At 42.7% G+C, this 17,741-nt stretch overlaps 1 protein-coding gene across 2 annotated transcripts; it reads left to right on the top strand.

Moving 5' to 3' along the window:
- Positions 1-2,206: 2,206 nt before the first annotated feature.
- On the top strand, positions 2,207-16,448 carry LOC131677708 (uncharacterized). 2 transcript variants are annotated; one of them, XM_058957695.1, is made up of 9 exons: positions 2,207-2,432; positions 3,201-3,304; positions 7,453-7,576; positions 7,643-9,277; positions 14,019-14,295; positions 14,360-15,261; positions 15,341-15,623; positions 15,681-16,190; positions 16,265-16,448. In XM_058957695.1, the coding sequence occupies exons 1-9, from the start codon at positions 2,398-2,400 to the stop codon at positions 16,418-16,420; spliced, it is 4,026 nt and encodes a 1,341-aa protein (XP_058813678.1). In that variant the 5' UTR covers positions 2,207-2,397; the 3' UTR covers positions 16,421-16,448. The 2 variants fall into 2 exon arrangements, with proteins under 2 accessions (XP_058813678.1, XP_058813677.1); XM_058957694.1 differs by lacking the exon at positions 2,207-2,432 and adding an exon at positions 2,547-2,904.
- Positions 16,449-17,741: the final 1,293 nt, after the last annotated feature.

The following is a 17,741-nucleotide window of genomic DNA, read 5'->3' as shown; positions in this document are numbered from 1 at the left end:
TTTTAGTGGAGGTAACAACATAAAATCGTGTATTGGACATTTTACAATGATTCTCCTTAACCCCGCAAAACCACGGGGTTGGTAGCAGTGGGTTAAGTTGTTTGTAAGAGATGACAGTTATTATATGATAACTAAAAATATAAAATTGTTCTATAAATTGCAAAGTTATTGCCGTGTTAACCTGAAAATTTGTCATTTCATTCATATAGGAACAATCATTGAAATTATGTCAATTTATGCTTTGCAAGATTTGAAATAACTTCGAAGTGTGTTCACGACGCCCCTGTTATGTCATATACATTACCAACCCATCTTTTCCATTATGCATTCGTCCTAATAAGGACGGTTTGTAGACGAGAATCTTTTGAAATGATTCAAACCTTGTCGACGATTTGTTTCTACTGCGTACATACATATGAACATTCCCCTTTCGCAGCTCACACCGAATGAGTACGCTTTGCATCAAGGCGTTCCTATTTATTAACTTTTCGGTGCAGATGGAAGGCCATCCTTTTGTGTGATAAATGAAAATATTTTCATCATTCGTTTTGGTGTAGCTATCGCTTAGTGGCAGAGTTGCCACATTCACTGATTTCCTTGGAAGGATTTGCAAAAACCTTCGGGTTTGTAGATTAATTTAATTTAGTAGAAGGACAGTTATTAAGGTTCAAAGTGTACGTAACGCTTTCGCTAATATGCACTACTATCGCTTTTTCGCTCGTTCTCGTGAGCCTTTCCTTTCCGTCCGCCTCTAATGCCATAACCAAAACTAATATGCCGGCTTTCCACCACCAACTGCTCTCGTCAAGCAACCCAATACGAATAATCATAGGAACAAACATGTAGTGGATCTATATTTAAAACTTTTCATTATTTTATTGTTCGGTTGGTGCACCATATTGAGGACTCTGTGTGGGATGGGCTGAAAATTTTCACTTTTCCGAGTCGTTTTCGAAAGATTTTTCAAAACACTATTTTTCCGTTGATAATGAATGTCCTACATATTCCAAAATTTAATACAACATTGGTACAAATATTTTCGACAAAATGCCGAAGAAATTGATTAAATCCATTCAGTACAACAAAATATATAAGCGTTCAAAATCTTACATCACTTTTCTTCCGAAATTTTGAAAAGAGGCCCCTATATCGAAAGCTAAGTCGTTAGTCACGACAAAAGCGTGCCAAATTAACTTAAAATCATGTAATTTGAACCATTATGACAATGTTTTGCCTACAGTCGGCCTATTGTTTCCAGAGTTAAAAATATTCAAGTTCATTGAATGAAAATTGATCATATTCAGCCGCATTCATTTTCAATATTCAATGACGCAGCTGAAAACGTCGAACGAACAAACCGCCCATTCATCCATGCAGGTTTTCATTCGGCTCCGATTATTACACGAAGCGACCGTGCAGCAACGACTCAAACGCATCAAAGTAGACCCTGGCACAATGTAAGCGATGATGATTGTTGTTTCATATGCTTTATCGGCATTTGAAAACATTTTCCTAGATAATTAGTGTAATGAATATATTGTACGATAATCAACTGAATGAATAAGATGGATAGTTGAATGAATATTTTTTTCTATTCACCGCGAGTCGCAACAGGTTCATTTTCAGCCATCAAAAAAGAGCTTCGATTATTTTTAACTCTGATTGTTTCAAACCGCAGCTGTCTCGTGCCACCAGTGTTTACAACTATATTAACGTTTTAACTGGACGCCCTGAGGGTAATGCTGATTTCGTTTTAAGATCAGAGTCGATCTAGGTTTGCTCTCAACTGTCATATTTATATGGATTTTAAACACATTAGAGCAAACCTAGAACGACTCGAAGGTAAAACCGAAATTAAAATAAGACTAACCTGTCCTTACATATTTTATTATATATATATATATATATATATATATATATATATATATATATATATATATATATATATATATATATATATATATATATATATATATATATATATATATATATATATATATATATATATATATATATATATATATATATATATATATATATGTATGTATGTGTGTGTGTGTTTTCCTCCTACTTCGTTGAAAGTCGCAGCAACGCGCGATGGGTATTAGCAAGTTTTCGATATTATTGACAATTTTTTTGAAAAATGTCACACCCTAATGTACATTACATTCACCACCTAACTACTTAGATCTGCTTATCGGTATCATTCCGATTTTTATCAGCACATGAAGCAGTTCTGCTCGGTACTCGCGCACAACCAAGCGTCAGCTTGTTCACACCAGTTTACAAATTTTATTTCATTAATTATTATACTTTATTCTAATTATCATGAAACGGTTCTCAGCTCAACATTCGACCTGTCCATAAACAGATTGTTACTGTACAGTGATTCGAGGAATGAGGAAGAAATTGATCAGTGATTCTCGAATATCGTAAGTATCAGCCGGTCTGATTGCTCTACATTTCATCAGTAATTATGAATGTGAAACAGATGTATTAGCTATCTTATCACCCACGATGCTCCGATCGCGCAACAATCGCCTACTAACACAATGCAGCTTGGCTCAGACGAACGAACGCCTGTAACGTGTAAACCTGTGCCAATATAGGGAACGGTAGCAGTGCAAATGGGACCCGAACGGACATTCCGATTGGTTAATGATTACCATAGCTCAACTGTTATCAGTTCTCCGCTGCCGCCACCGCATTGGTTCGATTCAGTTTGAAATTGGTATTGATTTGAATTCCGCAGTCTGTATTAGACCCACCAAACGTTCGGATCGTGATTCATGGTTGTGAAGCCCTATGATTCAAGTGCGATAAATGATGTCATAGGTGATAGTGGCAAACGAGTGCGATAACTATGGATGTGATGAATAGGAGTGAAGCCTATATGTTTCAAAGGTGCAGTGAATGTTGGATGATTCTAGAATTGATTACTTATATATGATTGTTTTGTATTGTATAAAAACCACGGGGTTGAGCGTTAACTAATGTTGATAAAGCGTGCAAAAAAAAATCTACGCCTATTAATGAATCATGTCACTATAAAATAGAGCTTGAGTAGCGCATTGGGACATTCGTATTGATAAAATATCTTCATCTCGTATCATAAATTATTATTGGCGATGGGAAATTATATTGACAAGTTGGCAAGGACGTAGTCGTGCCGAGAAAATAATACTATTCTAACGTTGCAGCCTCACGTCGACTGACAATGAATCGGGCAGCGGAAGGATGAAAACAGAGTCAGTCTGTAGCGAATCAGAAGCCGAAACGACGATTAATGATCCCAAGAAAGTGAGTGAGTATCTAGTTCTTTTTCTTTATTTTGAAAAGTTCTATTTCGTCTAAATTTAATGTTTCAATTGTTATCGCAGCACATTTTTATTTGAGCTGATCGTTTAACGTGGTTCTGAGCTACAATGAAGTGTCATCTTCAACTTTATCAAAGTACAAAAGTCATCTGCCTCGTCCTTGGAGATTTGTAGTATTTGTTTTTGTAATGCATAGGAGTTATCTGATGGCAGTGTTTTGTACTTGATTGTCTGGCAGTTCAGAGTGGAGGCTCTGGTATAGGTCACTGGTGCATTATTCGAACCCTAGCCAGCAATGATCCTTAGTGGTCAATAGGATCTATGTACCGCTAGTCCTGCAGTTGTCCTGCACACCAAGTAGATGCAAAGTCTGTCAAAACAGAAGGTCAAGTTCCGCAACGGAATATTGTATCAACACATTGATGTTGCTTTTGTTTTGTAATGACACTTACTGACTTACGCAGAGATCTAGGAATACTTTACCCAGTGGTGTAGCAGCGTAAATATTTTATTGAAATATGAAAAGTATGGATATGTTCAACAAAAATGTGCCTAAAACATCAAATGGAATTCCCGTAAGTTTCATTTGTTAAAGATATATTTGAGAATATTTACTTGTAGTGAAAATTGGCGGCAGTCCTCAGCACCTACCGGTCAGCACGGTATGGAGGCTAGGTCTACCGCAGAGGACTCACCATGACCTATTCGACATCGAGTAGATCATGGTGAAGCGGGGAGCTAAATGGCTCCTGGTATCGTGACAAAACTGGGATCTAATTGGTTCACGAAACGGACATCGGTACCGAGAGAAAAACCGCCACATTCTGTAGTCCTTCACTGACGGCGAACATGGACTGTAGAGTATGCGAGAAGCATCCCCATAGCGACCACTAGGCGATTCGCTACCGCATCGGCCAACGGAACCCTGCGCACGGAGAAGGGCGACCGGCAAGCTAAAGTGGAAGACGAAATCCTTCAACAAAGACCTCTTTCTTGAGGCATTTCGGTCAGACTTCAGAATCGAGAACGTTGATGCTAACAAGAAGGATTCTGACGTTACAATGCCGCGAAAACTAGAGCCACGCAGTAGACGGCGTTCAGCTTACTGGTTAAATGACTTGCTCAGTACGCTAAATGCTGCATGTCTCAGAGCCAGAAGGCGGGCTCAGAAAACAAGATGGGAGAGTGAGAGAAAAGCGCAAAACGACGTTTCGGGAAACTAAGGCCGCTTTAAAACGGGAGATCAAGCATAGCAGGCCAGTTTGCCGTAAGGAGCTGTGCTGCGAAGTATACGCCAATCCCTAGGGGACGCGTACCGAGTCGTGATGCTGAAAATGAGGGCCCGTCGATCCCAGCTGAAATGTACTCTGGTAAGCTAAGGATAATCGATGAGGGTCTCTTCCCGAACCACGATCCAACTACCTGGTCACCGATTGCGTACGGCAAGGAAGGAGCAAATACAGACAAATAGCAAGTGACTAACGACGAGCTCAAAGAAACGTCGATGTGATTAAAATCTTAAAAAAAACCCGGTCCGGATGGAATACCAAACGTGGTGCTGAAAGCTGCGATCCTGACATATCCGGACATATTCAGGGTGGTGTTGCAGAAGTGTCTAAATGAAGGCAATTTCCCCGAAATGTGGAATGTACAGAAACTGGTGTTGCTGCCAAAGCCTCCCTGTTCACTGGGTGATCTAGTCTCATATAGGCCTATATGTCTGCTGGACACACTCGGAGAATTCCGGTAAAGAATTCTCCTTAACAGGCTGACGAAACGCAGGGAAGGTAAGCGCGGACTATCCTAGATGAAACTCGGATTCTACAAAGAAATATCGACATTGGAGGTAATTCTGGCAATGCTCGGGAGTGCTGAGAAGGCATCTAAACAGAAGCTAAGAAGAGATCGATACTGCACAGTAGTTACGATAGATGTCAAGAATCCGTTCAACAGCCATCGCCGCAACGCTGAACAGAATGACCATGCCAGATTCTGAAGAATCACTTGCAGAGTAGAATGCTGCTGTACGATATGAACGAAGGGCAGAAGTCAATGCGAGTCAGCGTGCTCCATTATCGGTCTAACCCTTTGGAACGGGATGTAGAATGGGGTCTTGTCACTTAGGCTGCCCAGAAAGTTGAAAATCGTGGATTTCGTGGACGAAGTGTTACTAATGGTGACAGGTAAGACACTAGATGAAGTGAAGGCGTCGGTGACGGAGACAATAAACGCGATCGAGAACTGTATGAACGGGATAAAGCTGCAGATAGCTCAACACAAGACGGAGGTGTTGTTGGTCAGCAATTGCAAAGTAGTTCAGTGGTTGCACATCGACGTCGGAGGGCACGATTGCATTGAAGCGTGCACTGAAGCAATTGGGAGTGATAATCGAAACCGGTTGAGTTTCAACAACCAGGTCGACTACGCCTGCGAAAAGTCGGCGAAGGCAACGAACGCAATAGCGAGGATCATGCCAGACAACGGCGGCCCAAAAAGCGGCACGAGACGTCTGCTATCCAGCGTTTCGTCATCGATACTGCGGTGTGGGGTTCCTGCCTGAGATGCCACACTCGCGAAAAGCTGAATAGGACGTTCCGGCTGATGGCCGTACGAGTTGCGAGCGCCTACAGAACAATATCGTCGGAGGCAGTATGCGTTATCGGCTGGATGATTGCCATCTGCATCACCCTGACGGAGGACATCGAGTGTTACAATCGTAGGAACACCTGAAACATGAGAAAGATGGTGAGAATTGATTCGATGGCGACGTGACAGCAGGAATGGGACAATACGGAGAAAGGAAGGTGGACCTACCAGCTAATCCCAAACCTGTCGACGTGGGTCAATAGAAAGCACGGACTCCACTTGACGCCGCTCCTGTCGGGCCGCGGCTGGAAGAATCTTCATTGGATCGGACACGCAACTTCACCATTGTTCCCGGAGTGTGAGAACATCTAGGAGACACCGGCACATGTGGTCTTCGAATGTCCGAGGTTCAAAGCGACGTTCAGGGAGCTACATGAAACGGGAGGACCGGACATCAACCCGGATAATGTCGCCTACAGAATGACAAGCGACGTAAACACGTGGATCGCGATTAACAGCGTCGTTATGCAGATCATGATAGCCTTACAGCGGAAATGGCGAAATGAACGGCGAGCAACGTTCACCGCCGAGAAACTCTCCGCAGGAGTAGGTTACATTCACTGCCGAAGATTAGTCGAGTAGACTGCATCAGACCACCGAGTATGGGTCGTCGAGACGCCAGGGGCTATACCGAGTAGTTCGCGTCATAATCAGGAGCTCAACAAGGATGTGGTACTAAAACGACGGCTTGCAGAAATCAAATTGTGTCTCTAGCGATTCGGCAGTTGCTCACGGCGTCAACATAGGCCACCCGTGGCGGATCTTCAGTGTTGCTTTGATTGATCATTATGCAATTGTGCGCTCAGTCCAATGCTTCCAAAATTGTTGCCTGTCTTAAGCGTATCCGATGTCACTGTCCAGATTGTTCTATGGCCGGAAAATATGCCATCGGAACGCAATTGTTATCCGTATTCGTCACTTTAACGATTTGCTGGCCTAAAATCGTCAAACAAATTATTCGCGTATTCCCCTCTGAAGCAGCGTAAACAGCGCTTGACGTGTCGTTTGTCTGCCGACACAAGCCGGCTCGTTTCTCTTGTTTAAGGTAGCGCTGGAACTCTACATTGTGGTATTCTTCACTAGTAACCGCAACTTTTTATAAGAATCGGACATGATCGCTTTGGATGACAGCAAACTCCAAGTCATATCTTTACACATACATTTTGATACCTACCTTACCTTACCATTTTGATACCACGTGATAGAAATTGCATAGTGTTGGTAGTACCTTGGCGTTGGCGTCAAAGACTTCGCTTACTTCTTCGACGACCTTGTCAATATAGTTTTGAATCAGATCCACAAAATGACTTTAAATTGCGACTAGTTGGGTGGAAACGGAGTGTTCGCTGTTCTTTTTCTATTATTTTCCTTGGCTGAGCTTAGTCAAGGTGCTTCTTGTAACTCATATAAAACAGTGACGTCCTACAAAAAATCAAATATATCCAAGCAATTGTACCTCATACATCTCTCACCTATTATGTTCTTTCAGAACGGAGAGTGCGTAACAATGTTCGCAGTACACGCGTCAACTCTGCGTACACACCTCATAATCGTCTGTCCAGGTACAAAACCGCATTGAGCAGCATAATTCCGTTCCGTGCGAGCAATACCGGGTAAGTAGGTCCAGTAGTGTCACCTTCAAAATCACTTAAATGTACCCAACACTTCTCCGCTCCTAGGGAAACCGACCTACCGGTGGACAATGTGGGCTGTTTGTCCAACAGTTCGTTCACCTGGATACGTAAATTCATCATCTCTCCAGCGCAACAGCGAGCCTACCAGAGTATACCGACGAACGCTCGCAACACCAAACAGGATGATGTTTTCCTCCTGCCGAAGCGCCCTTACAGCGATAGTTGCGAAGTGAACTGTCGACGACTGCTCGGCATCTACAAATACGAGGAAGCGATGAATGGCCGTAAGAAGGTCTCGATGTTTAAAGTTATCTGGAGATTCACGAGAACTCGCGTACTGATAGCTTCACTGTTTCACTGTTTGGCAATCTTCCTGTTATTTCTGGGTGTAGTTCTGTTCTCTAACATGACCATCGAATCGATGCAATCGATCGTGTCCAGCAGCTGCCAAAATTGTACTGCCATATCGAACTGCTCCAACGTACCTCCGATGATTCTTGGAATTCAGTTTGAAAGTAATCAACAAGTATGTACCAGTCCAGCTAAACTAGTACCGAAGGAAGGGATAAGCTATCGAATATTACTATCTCTGGGAGTGTTTCTCTGCTTTTTTGGGGCAATGATCTTTAACAGCGTGAAGAACTGGCTTAATCTACGAACGGCAGTACGCTTGCGAACCGCTGTCCTGTCATCCATCTACAAACGTGCCATGAAAAGCAACATCGTCAATCACGTTTCCGCCCACCAAATTATGACAATGGCCAACGAAGAAAGTGATATTCTCTTTCAAATCGTCGAATCCGGTGTTCAATTGATCGGCATTTTTGTAGGCTTAATTCTCACATTCATAGCCGGATTTATACTGCTGCCTTTATCCGGTATACTGCCTTTGCTTGGAGTGTTGCCACTACTACTGCTGCTGATAATCACAGGGAGCATATCGAAGACCTATTATAGGAAGTTTCTTGCTTTCGGAGCTCGGAAATGTTCCGTCGTTGAGGAGATCTGTTTGAATTTCAAAAACATCAAATCCCTTCAGCTGGATCATATTTTTGAGGACCGCTTCGTCGAGTGCCTAAACAGTCAGTATCGAGCGTTGCAGTGGTGTAGTGTATACTCGACGAAATTTTCCGGGGGCGTAACTTCCGCCATTCTCGTTGGTGGACTTTATCTAATATGGTGCGATACCAATATTAAAACGGAGAGTACCGAGGTCTTGATTCTATTGTTGATATTCGCCTTCCACGTGCAAAATCTTATGCTGGATTTGTGCAATTGCATTTACTACGTTTTGCAAGGGAAGGCAGCACTCGACAAATTGAAGCAGTCTTATCAGCTGTCCAGCCCTGATAATGTGCGACTCAAACCAAACCGGGAGAATCTTGTCATCCAGGTGAACGACGTCGAAGTTGAGTGGCCGTCGGGGAAGAGCGACGGCATCCAACGATTCAAGCTGAGCCTGGATAGTTTCGAAATTGTGTCCGGTCAGATCATCGGAGTGACGGGAGATTCTGGAGGTGGAAAATCGACTCTACTGCACACGATTCTGCGAAACACAGAAGTTCGGAGGGGAAAAGTGCTCCAAAGAGGCAAGCTGGCATATTTTCCTTCCGAGCCTGTTCTCATGAACACCAGTTTAAAGGAAAATGTGCTGTTCGGCGAGCCAATGGATCCTCAGCGGTAAGTGATAAGGAGTTTTTTTGTAGATAAGTAACCGCCGACAAACCGAGGTGGTAGGTAGAGGAAAATTTAAAAATTGAATTTGTATTTTCGGTGCCAAATGTCTTTAAATTGCATGAAACGTCGACTTGACTTTTAAGATTTAGTTGATTTATTATATTTTTGACTTTTTTGTAGGAAACGAACAACTGCGACCACTATTTAGATCTATTGTTGTATTTTTGCCTTTCTCGTATAGAAAGGCCAACATTTTGAAAATTGTCAAACTATTATTTAGGCTAGAAAAGGTTTTCTGGATTTTAACAGTCGCGTAGCTAGGGGTGTGCAGCGAGGTGCTACCTCATTTCCCCACATATCGAATCAACCAACCTCAATTGGTAAACAAAGTCTTATAGAAAAGCAAATACAGCTTGATATCTGAATCGATTCCACTTTAACCCTCCGCATTCGCGCGAATGGCTCTCCGAATGAGCAGCCGCTGGTGCTGGAAGAAGATTTCGCTAGAGTTTCGGAAGGTGTTGCACAAAATACAGCGGCACGAGTGCCGGGTGTTAAACACCACAATCGATAACAGTCGTTACATTCGAAATGTATTTCGATAAGAAATCAGTCTGAATTCAAATCGAACTGCTGGTGACCTATGCGGGGTTCGTTGCATAAGGTTGGCTTAAAATTTCATATGGGACCGTAGTATTCAGATCGAATTGTCACAACCATAGGTCTGATTCATACGAACTTTACCAGCAGTCTTTGAAGATATTAAATCTTCCATTTGAAACTACCGTCAGCACTTATCGCATGGGAGGGGCGGGAATCCCTCATCGATGGCACTTTCTGAAACCCTGGACCGATAGGAAAAATGAACTGGAGAATGTGTGAGTACATAACCACTGCGACCAATAATCGCTCCGGAACAGTATTGGGAACTGGGCACAGTTTGAATCACATGGAAAACAGATAAACGAGCGGAGTGTGTGCGAGTTGACAGCATCACTAACAAGGGCGTGCTATGCAACCATGTCGAGGAATGGAAAACCGAGAAATGGTCACCGTCCAGCAAATTGGTAGGAGACGACGATTTTAGATCTACATGTAAGTTGCCTCCGAGCCTGGATAAGAAGCCAGAGGGCTCGCCTTGACACAGAAAAAGAGGAGCGAAAGTTGATTGGCAGAGCTACAAGAGCTGTTCTCATCAAACCAATCAAGTTAAGCAAGAAAGTGTGGAGCTTTGCCACAAATCCAACATGGATCCTTGGGGAGACGCATACAGAGTTGCCATGGCGAAGATAAAAGACCCAGCTGAAGCACAAAGCCTGGTACTGAAATCAGCGATACAGGAGAACCCATATATGGACTACGCTGCAGAAATGCATCGATGAAGTTAGCGTCCCCGATAACTGGAAGCGACAGAAGCTGGTGTCGCTTCCAGCGGTAAGATCTATAGATTTTATAGGCCATATAGGCCAATATGTGTGTTGGATTTGGTCGAAAAACTGTTAGAGGGAATAACCCTGGATAGGTTTCCCAGATACACCGAAAGTGTGGACTGCCTGTCCAATATGAAGTTCGGCTGCCGGAAAGGCAACTCTACAGTGAATACCATCACAATGGTTATGAAAATTGCAGAGTAAGCACAGAAAAAACAGAGAAAGTGATATCGCAATTGTGCAGTGGCCATATTAGACGAGCTTGAAAGCAAACGCCCATTCGCTGCACAGCATGAGGGTACTTGAGTACCTCTGCAGGATTTTGCAGAGCTACATTCAGAACCGAACACTGATCAATGAGGCAGATAAGGGAGAGAGAAGAATGACAATTACGGTGGGCGTTCCACAGTGTTCTTTCCTCGGCCCGACCCTATTGAAGCTGTACACTCTCAGGGTCGTGAAGATTGTCGGTTTCGCGGATGATGTGATGATCGAAGCAATCGGGGAATCACTAGAAGAGGTGGAGGTATTTGCCACGGAGGCAATAGATTCAGTGGAAGACTGGATGAGGAAGAAAATCTAGCGATAGCCCATCATAAAACAGAAGTGATGTTGATTAGCAACTGAATCGAAGTGTGACGTGAAGCTATTGGGCGCAATAATCGAGTTCCGACTGAATGTTAATAATAACGTTGATTATGCTTGTGAAAGAGGACAAGAGTGACCACAGCTTTGGTCAGAATCATGCCGACCAATTCAGCAATAAGCAGTAGCAAGCAGAGACTCCTGGCGAGCGTATCAAAGTCAATTCTCCGGTACGGTAGGTTGGGCTGGTTTCCAGCAATAAAGACGAGATGAAACATGTCGTGGTGGAACAGCACGTTCCGGGTGTTAAGCATAGGCGTGCAAGCCCCTACCTGACCATGTAGTTGGAAGGTGTCTATGTGATTATCAGAATGATTCCCATTGTATTGCTGAGGATCAGGAGTGCTATAGGAACCGAGGCACCAGAGGAGCACAACCAAGAACAATTAATTGACAATATGAGGAAGTGGCGAAAGGAATGGAAGAGGGACGCACCTATAATTGATCTCAAACGTGTCCACGTGGAAGAACAGGACGCACGGAGAAGGTAACTTCCATCTTACGCAATTCCTACCAGGCCATTACCAATGCAGATTCGAATGTGCGGAGTCCTCTATCCAGAGTGCACAGGCACCGGAGCAGTCGGTTTTTGACTGACCACAGTTCGGCTCAATGCAAAGTGCATTGTTTGTAATAACCGGGGCAGACACCAACCCAGATAACATTTTCCTACATTCGCGATGAAAATACGCGGAACGCAATTAGCGAAACTATTGTATTCCTAATGAATTTGGCAAAAATCATTTGTGCATACGGGCACAAAACCTACTTTTAAGTTGTTTTGACGGTTCGCGTTCCGCTCTTCTGCACATTACAGCCGTCGTGACCATGTAAACGTTAAGTCTAAAAAAGCAAACAATACTTATGATCGTATAAAACGACTGCAAACGGTTGTCGTCCCGTCAGAGCAGAAATTCTGATTCTGAGAGCTTATAATGGAATCGAAACTTCGATTGAACTTAGCAAGCCAATGCAAGTGTAGTTTTCCCTAATGAATTTGGTAACTATTGTTCAAATTATGTCGGCTCCGCAGCGAAAATGGTAGGAAGTTCAAGCTAGCGGATGAATGGAACAATGCGTTATCATCCAATGGAGTAAGTTAAATCCACCGTCAGCGACTAGCTCGAGTAATCGCGTCGATGCACCGGAAGCGGGTCGTCAAGGCGCCAGTATACCGAACGCCACAATCTACTCAGAATCGCAGGATCTACATCGTCAACTTACCGAGAAGAACGTGAACAAGATAATTTACCCCCCGAGGACTAGAACGAGTAGATCGCATGAAGTACCCGGGGCCTCATATACACCCTCAGCTTATTTTGGTATGCCTAGTGTGTGAAGGCGATGGAAATGAGAGAGTTATGGGTTTGTAGGAGGTGGGATAGGCTGGTAGTCTGAAAGGGGTGTGATGAAGAAGGATCTGAAGGGGGTTTGGTGTTATCCAACCGGGAAAGCCGATCGTGCATTGGGCCGGAGTCTCGAAGGTTGCTGGTTCGAATCTCGCCTCTGGGGGTATTTTTTCATATAATTGCTTCGCTTTACTCACCATTTCGATTGATTTTCTCCGTTCGAAACCACCCAAAAAGTCTTAAATATGGTATTGGCACTTACGTCAAAAATAAATGAAACATTAGTCGAAAAGATTACTTGAGAAGATCCATACCATAATATAAACCAGGCATTACATTATTTATTCATAACACCCCCAATTTCAATACTTTCTCTTGCTACGTGATGAAACTCCAGAAAGCATGCATTTGCATCACACATACTCATACACATAATTACACTTTATCACATATACACAGTACATTTTTAAAGAAAAAAAATTGGACAAAAAAAGTTACAAAGGGTGTCGCTCTTACCGCTTTGGGGTGTCGGTTTTACCCGCAGCTTTTTTAAAATGTCATTTTTCTCCATTTTATGGCAATCACTAATTTTTAATGAATCCAACTTTTTAAAACGCTGAAAAAATTATATCTTGTTTAGAACCATCTAAACAAGATTTATACATAGAATATACAATTTTAGAAGCTTAAGGTGTCGGACTTGCCCCCGGTTCCCTAACTCGAACAAATGATTTTAGATCATTCTGAAATTTCCACAGTATATTTAAAATTACCTTCTGCAGCGATGTACGTAGTATTCTATTTAAGGATTGCATAATTTTTAAAAAGCAATTTTTATGACACGTTCAGCGTTTTTCTATCAAAAAAATGCTACGTTCGTCACTTGCTGTCATTCTAAGGAATCGAGAAAATTTTAGTTTTTGGCTCTATGTAAAAAATGACGGGAGATAGATTTCCGGTTGTAGACCCCTCCAAAAAAGCTCGCCGGTGGGAAATGCTGCACAGCCGTCATTTTATGATAAAATTACTTGAAAACATTATTTTTTTACATCACTATTAGTATTATAAATATCAATTTACAGAATTACTTCACTGCGTCAAGGATCCGACCATTGGTAGCACCATTATAACCAAAATTAAGTGCCCCATTTCTATCCTGTTTTGCCAATTTGTAAATTCTAAGTTTTTATAACTGCAAGCATTCCAACACCTGGATTTGTGCTTATTATATCTACTAGCTACGGTCGTGTCATTTGTATTTGGCCACAATAGAGGTCATAAACCCGTTTTCTATGAAAACTCAAATTTACTATATTCCAGCTATTACTTGGCCACCCACGCCATGAAGCTGAACGAAGACATCCTGCAGGCTGCTGGGGCAGATGATATTCCCATTAGCTATCTCGAGCTGACCGTTCAACAGTTGGAACGAATCGTACTGGCTCGTGCCGTGTACTGCCATCGCCATATAATGCTACTGGATGAGCCGTTCAATCGCTTCACAAACCGCCAAGAAGCGAAAGAACTTTTCGGTAACATGTTGAATATATTTCGACAGGAAAACAAGACTGCTATCATTGTGACGCAGTTTAACGAGGTTAATTACCGTTTATAATTTAATAAAAATGTATTATAACTATTCCATTCCTAATCTACAACAGCTTCTGCAAAACTGTGATCGTGTGTTCCGCATCGAGGATGGTGCTATCTATCGCGAGGGAAGCTATGCTGAAATCCTGAACATGCCATCGCACGTTGAAATGACCCGAAGAAATAACATTACCGTATTATGCCAAGGCGAGGGACGGCGATTGGGTTCTGGAAGTGACCCAGCGGCACTGCACATTGCTAAAAATACTTTTCGTAAGAGTAACCGTCTATCCGCGGTGCCCAGCGGTGGATCGCTGGAAACTGATTCCATTCAGTTCGATCAATCCAGACACAAATCCGTGATCGTACACGTTCGCAACTACACTGTTTGTGATTACATTTCACTAACCATACTGCACCTGATCAACAATCTGCTCTACTTCGGTCCGATCTTCACCCTCATAGTGATTGTTGAGCAAGGTGATATCAACCCATGGCTTAGCACGATCTGTCTGGGAGTGATCGTGTGCACTTTTGTCATCGACAACATATCGAAGATTTATGTAGCACAGGTCACAGCAAACCGGAACAAGTCCTATCAACAATCGCTGATCAAAGAGTTACTGGGATGCTCCTTGGCTTATTTGCAATCCATAAGCATTTCGGATGTAATCGATTTATTCGCCGATACTATATCGAACGGGTTCATGCATATCGATAGTAGCATTCATCAGGTGCTCGTGGTCGCACTCTCCGCCACGTTACTGCTAATCGCCAATTTTTGGACTGTCTTCATCGCTTCAGTTTTGGTACCAATCACCATTGCTTTAATCTACTATCTGAAATACAGTCTACAGCATCTCTACAACCACGAGCATTTATCCAGGCGAAGAATGTTCTCGATTCTGACCAACCACTTGGTAGGGCGAGCTGTCACGCAGTCGTTCGATTACGTGTCGAATTTTGTACAGGAGTAAGTATACACTGTCACCGAGACATACCCACATTTCAGTCATTCAGTTCCGTTTTAACCGAAATTCCATTCGTTACAGATTCTACGATAACGTAGAAGAAAACAGCACGGCAATCTTCATGTACAAATCCATACAATTTTTCGTCGAATTTTGGGTGAACTTCAGTGCCTTCTTCGTAGGGATGCTGACCTTGTTGCTAATTCTACTGCTCACGCCCCAGTCGGAAATGTCGATTCACCGCTACACACTGGCCATGTTTGCCTACCTCTCTCTGGTACATGGTCTACAGAAATTCGTAGAAAGTATCCTTTCGTCTATAATCGCCGGAAAGAAGATCGACGTTCTCAGAAACAACATCATGGTAAGTAGGCGGTAGTTCCCTCACGTTAAATCTATAAACCATTTCGTTTGTTCGTAGGACCTAAAAAGTGTGGAAGAAGCACAGTACCCATCGGCACTTACTAACTCTGATATCGGAGTATCCGTAGTCTTCCGGGATGTCATTTATCGGGTGGCCAACCGGAAGCTGCTGAAAATTCCCAAACTACGCGTGCAAGCTGCCGAAACGGTCGCCTTGACCGGTAACGGGAGCCAACTGATAGTTCCCCTATTGTGCCGGATTATTTCACCCAACCAAGGCACGGTTAGCTTAAATCAAATCGATATAGCACGACTGAATATCGACCAGTTGCGACAGCAGATCGGCATAATTCCCGCTGATCCAATAGCGAGTGATGTCTCGGTTGGAACGTTTCTGAGCCCAGATGGTAAGCTGCGATCGGAACTGGTGAACGATGTCCTGAAGGAAGTTAAACTGTTCGAAGCCGTTTCGAAGTTGCCGAATAAGATGGACGATAGTTTCTGCAAACTTTCCCTAAAAGATCGACAGCTGCTCTGTCTAGCACGATGCTACTTAAAAAGACCATCGGTAAGGTTCTGGAATTTACGCTTGATGATGGTTACTCTGTTTTTAATGTAATAATGATGTATAATTTATTGTAGCTTTTGGTGGTGGAGCAAATTCATCCGGAAATAAGTGAAATAGTCAACATGGCCATTCGGACAAAGTTTGCCGAACAAACGGTTATCATCATTTGCACCCACGAGATTCAGTACGAGAGCGTGTGCGAACGATTGATTAATTTGGATAGCTTATAAAACTTGGATGTTCCTATTACACTAGTTCACAAAAATAAATAAAAAATATTAACTTCAATGTTTGACCTCGTGTGCTGAATCCGAAAATGAAGTCTAAAAATTATATGACAACAATTTACGAGTTATAGTAATAAAATAAATTGAACATTTAAACCAAAACAATAAAAAACACATTTAGTAAAATACAAAAATATTCGATTATAGCGCTAACTAAGCTAGCGCCGAGACATTACGCTTGACTAGGTGTTTGCTCCGGACCGCAAATGGTGACTACGCTTTTGGAGCTAGCGTTAACTTAGTCCCGACACAAAGTTTGTGTCGGATTCTGATGAGACAAGGTCGAAACGCAAATTCCATCGCTAATTTAAAATCCCACTCGTTTACACTACATTCAAATCTCATGCGAAAATGGTCGACGGCAAGTTTGCAAAATGACGAGGAAACACCAATAAAAACCTAACCGTTTGTTCCATAACAATGTACTTCGGAGCAAACAAGTAAAAGAGTGTTCCTGTATTCGTTACTTCTCTTTTTCATCCGCTCGCAATTCCCCGGCAGCCGTTTCATTAAGCCTTTTACTGCCTATAATCACAAGCCAGTCCCATGTAGATAGGGAATCCCATAGAACATGGGACTGATTTGCGATTATGGGCATTTTAGCTCCCAGACGGTGAGTTCACCGGCGACGGAATTCCTCTCGGTACCGATGTCCGTTACGTGAACCAATTAGCTCCCAGCTTTGTCACGATACAAATGAACCTTTTAACTCTCTGTTTTGTCGCGATCTACTTGGTGCGGTCCTCGGCGGTAGACCTAGCCTCCACAACGGGCAAACCGGTAGGTGCCGAGGTCTGTCGCAAAGTTTCACTACAAGGAAATATTCTCAAAAGATAACTTTTGCCAAAGAATTTATTTTTCATTAACAGATTTCTCCGCTTGTTTTGCCTAACCATTTCTCGAAACCATGTAGACTGTGTAAAAATGGTAAAAACTATTTTTTCTCCATTAACGAGAAAATAGTTTGAAACCTTTTTTGCGCACCAAACCTATAACTAAAAAAGATACGGAATTTGCGTTTCGACTTCGTCTCATCAGAATCCGACACTAACGTAGTGACAAGACTAAGCTAGCGCCGGATTAACCCTAGCTCAAAAAAAACGAAAGCACTATTTGTGTTTTTTGAGCAAACCACTAGTCATGCATCACGCATGGGTTTGCTCAGAAACACAAATAGTGTTTTCGTTTTTTGGAGCTAGCGTCAATCGGACGCTAGTTTAGTCCTGTCACTAAGTTAGTGTCGGATTCTGATGAGACGAAGTCG

This window comes from Topomyia yanbarensis, chromosome 1 (genome assembly GCF_030247195.1).
Source record: "Topomyia yanbarensis strain Yona2022 chromosome 1, ASM3024719v1, whole genome shotgun sequence".
Classification (NCBI taxonomy): domain Eukaryota; kingdom Metazoa; phylum Arthropoda; class Insecta; order Diptera; family Culicidae; genus Topomyia; species Topomyia yanbarensis.
This window is presented reverse-complemented; position numbering and strand designations above follow the sequence as displayed.

Coding starts and splice junctions, on each gene's coding strand:
- LOC131677708 (XM_058957694.1), top strand. CDS start 2,864: ATGGATGTGATGAATAGGAGTGAAGCCTATATGTTTCAAAG. Junction 3,305..7,452: donor TAATGATCCCAAGAAAGTGA/GTGAGTATCTAG, acceptor ATGTTCTTTCAG/AACGGAGAGTGCGTAACAAT. Junction 14,296..14,359: donor TTGTGACGCAGTTTAACGAG/GTTAATTACCGT, acceptor AATCTACAACAG/CTTCTGCAAAACTGTGATCG.